At 36.1% G+C, this 6,841-nt stretch overlaps 1 protein-coding gene across 1 annotated transcript; it reads left to right on the plus strand.

The window, feature by feature from the left end:
• The first annotated feature begins 332 nt into the window (after positions 1–332).
• LOC108728276 (segmentation protein even-skipped) lies at positions 333–6,586 on the plus strand. Its single transcript, XM_018456757.1, has 3 exons — positions 333–438; positions 2,508–2,653; positions 5,465–6,586. Exons 1-3 carry the CDS (start codon positions 333–335, stop codon positions 6,584–6,586), a joined length of 1,374 nt encoding a protein of 457 aa, XP_018312259.1.
• Positions 6,587–6,841: the final 255 nt, after the last annotated feature.

Here is a 6,841-nt window from a genome sequence, read left to right on the forward strand (position 1 = left end):
ACATGTGATTTCGCCGTTTACGTAAAATCTGAAATTACAATTTTTAATTCTTGTGCCAGCTTTGAATTATTTTTAAAGTTTTGGAAAAGAAGTTTTAAATTCTTAATTCTTCATACTTTAAATCTTGTATTTTTTTTTCCGAAATTTGTGCTTTTTACCTACAAAATCCTGATCACTTTACTTGGAAAGTTTGGTCTGATATATTTCGCTACCAAGCGATATTAAAGCTTGCAGACGTTTAAATACTTTTGTGATTGTATTACATATATGTATACATGAATGATATGACTGATTAATATATGTGTGTGTTTCAATGGTTGTAAAGTAACAAAATGAGGAATCATTACGACGAAGAGAACAGCCCGGACAATAATCCAGAGGAGGACAACATTGTCGTCGATCAGGTGAACACGTCGCGCAATTCGCACTCTGATAATGGTGAGTTCTATGAATGTATATGTATGAATTCTAGAAATCTCATTTTACAAATGTTCCGCAAGTTCATCATTATAGGACTATATAGGGCATTGTTGACGCGTGTAACATCATTATTATTGATGTTTAATCGCATTTTTAATTGGACTGACCGCTCAAATTAATTGTTGTATATCGATATACGACAAATAGACATATTGAGTCGATTATATGAATAAAAGTTTTTATTTTGTCTTTTTTTTTCTATAATGTTGGACTTAAGATATCTTGTACGTATAAGAAAGAAAGAGTGCTATATTAATATCAAAATATTAATTAAATATTAACATTATATTAAAAATATTTGATATAATTAATTAGCGCCTATTGTCATCGGCGTACATAGGAGGGAGGGGGGGGAGGAAGGGCGCTTACCGACTTTAAATTTTGGCAACGAGAAATAATTAAATTATGAAAATAATTTTTATGATAAAAAATTAAACGTTCATTGAATTTGTGACTCACACGTTATTCGGAAGAAAAGATTGCTGAAGATTCTCGAATGCTAGTTTTAATATAAGTATTTTAATAAGTTTTGTGTGAGGATATGTAGCTATAACAAATATATCGATTCGAGAAAACGCAATTACTTCCGATTACCATCATAGTCGCGCGACAATGACATCTCTTCGTATTTGCGGCATTAAAAACGCGAGAATTGATGCCGAGAAATGATGGCATATTTTCATTTTCTTTTATTATCGCATCGTCTTCTGTCTCATTCTTGGCTATTTTATGTGATTTGCATTATTATCGTGGCGCAGTTTCATGTTTGTTCCGCGCAACAACTAACCAGGAAAAATCGAAGAGGTTGTACGCAGAAAAATCAAAGCGAGACCGACCGGAAGTAACTCTGTAAAACGACGTTTTCTACCTTGCTATTTTGTAACAGATTTCTACCTGCTGTTAGTTTCTTTTGTGACCCTTGTCATTAAGCTAACTTATTGTGTCTTTAAGATGACAATATAGAGATTGAAATGGTACAACTTTACAACATCGACTCTCTTAAAGAATATATGACAAGAAACATCTTTTGTTGTATCCCTGTAAACGTAAAAAAATGTTCGCTTTCTAGCAACTTACCCGCTGTTGCGTTTATCGCTAAGCTAACTTATTGTATTTTATTTTTCTTTAGAGAAAATTTATGATAGCTTTGTAATTATATATATTTCACTACTACAAAGCTACTTTGAAATAGTACTTCGAAATTGCCTGGTTGACATTACAATATTGGAATTGAATCGGCACAGCTTTACAACATATTGATTTTCCTAAAGAATATATAACTAGAAACATCCTTTATACCTCTATAAGTTATAATACCTCTGTTAACGTAAAAGTTCTTATTAGTTTCTAACAGCTTTCCTGCTGTTAGAAGTTGCGTTTGTCGCTAAGCTAACTTATTATATTATAGTCTTCTTTCCGGAAAATTTGTAATTTATAGACGAAGCTATTATATACTTTGAAATAACTTGCCTGGGTAACGTGAAAATAAGAATTTAGTTGGCAGCTTTAGCATTCCTTGTTATATCTTTATAAATATAAAAATACTTAGATCCAAGACATCGACACTAGTCGGTGTGACAAAAAGAAAGATTTGTACGCATTTTGCTTCTTTAAGGAGCAAGTTGTGTAAAACAAAGGCGGATTTGCATGATTTTACTATTTCGGTTAATTTTTAACATATACAGTTTCTTGCCAAATCCTCTGCTCATTTTAAAACTAAAAATATATAGATTGAAGACAAGACCAATAAAAAAAAATGTTGCACTCATATTCCGAGTTTATCGCTAAAGGGAACGAAATCGCTCACTAATACGCGAATTAATTGTGTAAAATAATTGTGTAATGTGTACAAAAATATGCATTCTCTCAAAATGATTAAAATTATTTACGAGCGTATTAAGGAAGATTATAATGTTCAGCGTTTTACGTAGATCTACAATCATCGACTTCGCGTCTCAATCAGCACCAGCAACAGTCTCAACAGCAGTCTCAACAGCAACATCAGCAGACGCCAATCCCTCCTATAGATCCTAACGTGAGGAGATATAGAACCGCCTTTACGAGGGAGCAACTAACTCGGCTAGAAAGCGAATTTAGCAGAGAAAATTATGTGAGCCGTCCAAGAAGATGCGAATTGGCCACACAGCTTAACTTGCCAGAGTCTACGATAAAGGTAAAAACATATATATAATAAAAAAAAGATACAAGTATATTTTTCTAAAGAGACATACTCTCTCTTGATAAGTCATACATTAATTCTCTATAACGCCATTTAATTTTGAAGTCACACACATATATTTATGTATACTTAAATCTTATTTTACTTTTTTCATCATAATTAAGCGTATATATATTTTACCATTGTTTAATTTTTTTTATCGTAATGTCATAATCCAAAAATCTTCATTCTTAATTTAATCTTGTTATATGTTATTATTGTGTGTGTGTGTGCGTGCGTGCGTGCGTGCGTGCGTGCGTGTGTGTGTGTGTGTGTGTGTGCAAGTATTGTGACTTCAAAAAATTATAAATTATTTTTTAATAATTATTTAAAAAATTGAAAGTTAATTTAGAGTTTCCCAAGATCAGTATTTACTAGTTACACATTTTTAATATTCTTTACAACAGGAAAAAAACTAGAGTATATAGAGTTAATGATTTCACAGTCTCATATTATAGTTTTTTTTCATTTTATCGATATATTTCACGTTTATCTATTAGAAACATTGAAATAATTGTGCATTGTTCGTGCAGAATCAGTTTAGATGTTTCTTCAAAAAATTATAAATTATTTTTTAATAATTATTTAAAAAATTGAAAGTTAATTTAGAGTTTCCCAAGATCAGTATTTACTAGTTACACATTTTTAATATTCTTTACAACAGGAAAAAAACTAGAGTATATAGAGTTAATGATTTCACAGTCTCATATTATAGTTTTTTTTCATTTTATCGATATATTTCACGTTTATCTATTAGAAACATTGAAATAATTGTGCATTGTTCGTGCAGAATCAGTTTAGACAAAATTATTTAACGTTTACACTTAAGTCAGTTTTCAGTCTCTGTCAAAACAGAATAGTAAAAGATATAACTTCGATCTCTCTCTCTCTCTCTCTCTCTCTCTCTCTCTCTCTCTCTCTCTTCCATTAGATAAACGCTAGATTGAATGTTGCGACTAATGCCGTGAATTGATCGAGAATGAGCAAACGTTTACTCGCACATTCGATAAACAGTGACTTCATTTGTGATCGCAATAATATTTTCCATTAGCGCTTTCGTGTTTAATTGAGGAATTCGCGACGGATTATTAAGAAAATCCTTCGATCATTTAATGATTATTAATAATAAATATGCGAATAAAGGTCGAATTTACATTTTTCTTTTTTGTATAGATATTTATCTTTTCATTGCCATATCATTTTCTCTTTCTTAATTCCGTCTTCTTTACTGGAATTATTTAAGACATTTAAGTAATATAGTATTCCTCGCGTATCCCGATTTAATTTCTCACGGCCACCACGTCGTGTCCGTGAAGACAAGGACTCTTAAAGTCAAGCGGCTTAATAAAAGCAATTAGTGACGTTTTTGTTCGCGCGAACCGCCGAGAGCTGCCGATGGATATTTCTTGCCGTGGCCAGCTGCGGCCATATTTGATCGGCGATTATAGCCTCGAGAGAGCGATTCGACGGCCGCGATTCTCGGCCTTTGATCCTTCTCTCTCGCGTGTCCCGCGACAGTGCCGTAACGTTAGATCCCGCGGAAATCGTGACGAATCAGAACGAGGACCCTCCCTTATATCATATATATGTATACGAATGTACATACACACTATAGCCGCGTATTAACGTTTCGGAGACCGACAGTTTAGTCACGGCCCTGATCGAGGGGTGACCGGTCGGGCGAAAGTGTTAAACGGCTCAATTAGCGACTGCCTCGCGGCCCACCTCGGACTTTAATGGATCTCTTAATTTCTCGTCTCGCGGCAGCTCGCACTCGCCTCGGTTGGCGGTCGTAAAACGGCGGCGGACAACGGAGAGGAGGGGAACGGCGAAGAGGTGTTAAATGACGGTAAACGTCCCGCACGAATTACCGGTATAATCGTTCGCCGCCTCCGAGAATTCCCTACATTCGTGAATCTACGTATATGAGCGCATATCTTTTAGAAATATATATGCACCTATAAGATCGCGCCAAGTCTCATTCTGTTAAAACAGTAGTAATTTTCATACTTTAATATACGTTATTAAACGGCAGGAAAAGACTCGCGTTTCGATCGGTTTGCACATAAACGTCGAACAAAAAGCTAAACAGACACGGGGAAGTGGAATCGATTATTTCTTGCGAGTTATCAAGAGAGATTCTTAATAATTACCTACATAGTTGGAAAATTTGTATGCCAAACGGTTCCACTCAAATTTTTGTGTTAATTTAACACAAGATGAATATGTTAGAAAGTAACACGAATATTATGTTACAAAATTAAGGCAAAAAGGTGATACTAACACAATTTTTAAGCAAACTGTGTAATAATATTTTTTCAATAAAATTAATATATTATATTATATGTTAAATTAGCACATATTTTATTCATTTATCTTAGAATATTTATGTTTTAAAATATATTACTTTCATGTTATTTATCAACTTACTCATTTTGACACCAAGAAATGTTGTGAATATCAATTTAACACAAATTTTCCAACTACACTGAAGAGAAAATGATGTTACATCAACAGCATTATTTTAATTAAAAATAATCTTGTTGATTCAATAACATTTTTATTAATGAAAGAAATGAAATTTTATTGAAATATGAGCATAACGTATTTGTTTCACTAATAAAGTTATTATATAAATTAACAAAATTATTTTTAATTAAAATAATGCTGTTGGTACAACATAATATTTTTTAGTGTATATATTATATAATTGCAAAGTTTTATTTTTTAAAAAAAGTTAATCATGACTAGAAAAATTTTTTACAGGTGTGGTTTCAAAATCGACGCATGAAAGATAAGAGGCAGCGGCTATCCTTGTCATGGCCCTTCTCGTGGAATTCGGATCCTACTCTAGCAGCAGCGTTGCTCGCGGCTGCCTCGGCTGGGACGTTTCCGCACATGGGTTACCCGGCTATTCCCACGTCGAATTTATCAGCGACGACACACTTGGCCCCTTCGGCAGCACCGTATCCGAACGCGGCCGCAGCCGCGGCTGCGTCTACTTATTATCGTTATACCGGGTATCATCCGAACAATTCAGTTACTGCGCTCCATCGACCACATGTCCGTCCTTTGAGCGGCCCTTATCCCGCACCCTCGCACCTATCGCTGCCCTCGCACCCGTCAATGCCACCTCTGCATATCCTGTCGAGTATGCAGATGCCGAACATCGCTTCCGCCTTTCCTTCCATGGGCAATCCGCCTCCTCCTCCTCCTCCTCCTCCTCCTGTCACCATGCCATATCGACCGCCATTAATCGAAGAACTTAGCCCGGTAAATTCTTCCTCCTCCAGCGAGTACGATTACGGAGCGAGTCCTCCTAGTCAGTTGTCGCATCCACCGTCTCATCACTCGGTCCAGCAGCTGCCGTTGCCGCTGCCGCATTCGCATCCGGATCATTCGCATCACGCGCATCGCCTTACCGCACCCGTCATGCCAATAATATCACAACGAGACAGACTCAGCAGCGGCGAGCAGCCGATGAGACTAAACGGTATGAGTGTACCGGTCATGACGGTACTGCCATTTGAGAACAACGTGAGTAACGCCTCGTACAATCATCACGTGGCAATTCCTTCGACGTCGGATATATCAGCCTTATCGTCGCTTTCATTGAACAAGTCTGAGAAGGAGTTGGAGGAGGAGAAGAAGGAGAAGGAGGAGAAGGACAAGAAGGAAAAGGAAAAGAAAGAAAAGGAGGAGAAGGAGAAGAAAGAAAAGGAAAAAAAAGAGAAGGAGCAAGAGCAGCATCAACAGCCGCAGTCACTTCAGCTATCTTATCCATTTCAACCATCTCAACCACCTCAGTCATCGCAGCTACGGCACCCACCGCAGCCCAAGTTGTTTCAGCCATACAAGAACGACAAGGATCAAAACGGTACGATGTAAATTAAAACAATCAGATATAATATGATCTTTTCTCGCCGTACACGGCTGTAGCTGTGACTATCGCAATCGATTGGCAATGACTACAATCGTGTATGTATGTAAATATCTGTATATATTATACATTTGCATAATACGCATGTCGTATGTAGGGTTTCGGTCGGGGGAGGAGGTGAGGGCAAAATTTTATCTTTACACAAAACTTATCAATATATCTATATTAAAGTCAGCCTTTGAGAATCGTCGGCTTTTTTTTAC

The sequence above is a fragment of the Mycetomoellerius zeteki genome, unplaced genomic scaffold (genome assembly GCF_001594055.1).
Source record: "Mycetomoellerius zeteki isolate Tzet28-1 unplaced genomic scaffold, Tzet1.0 scaffold60, whole genome shotgun sequence".
Taxonomy (NCBI): Eukaryota; Metazoa; Arthropoda; class Insecta; order Hymenoptera; family Formicidae; genus Mycetomoellerius; species Mycetomoellerius zeteki.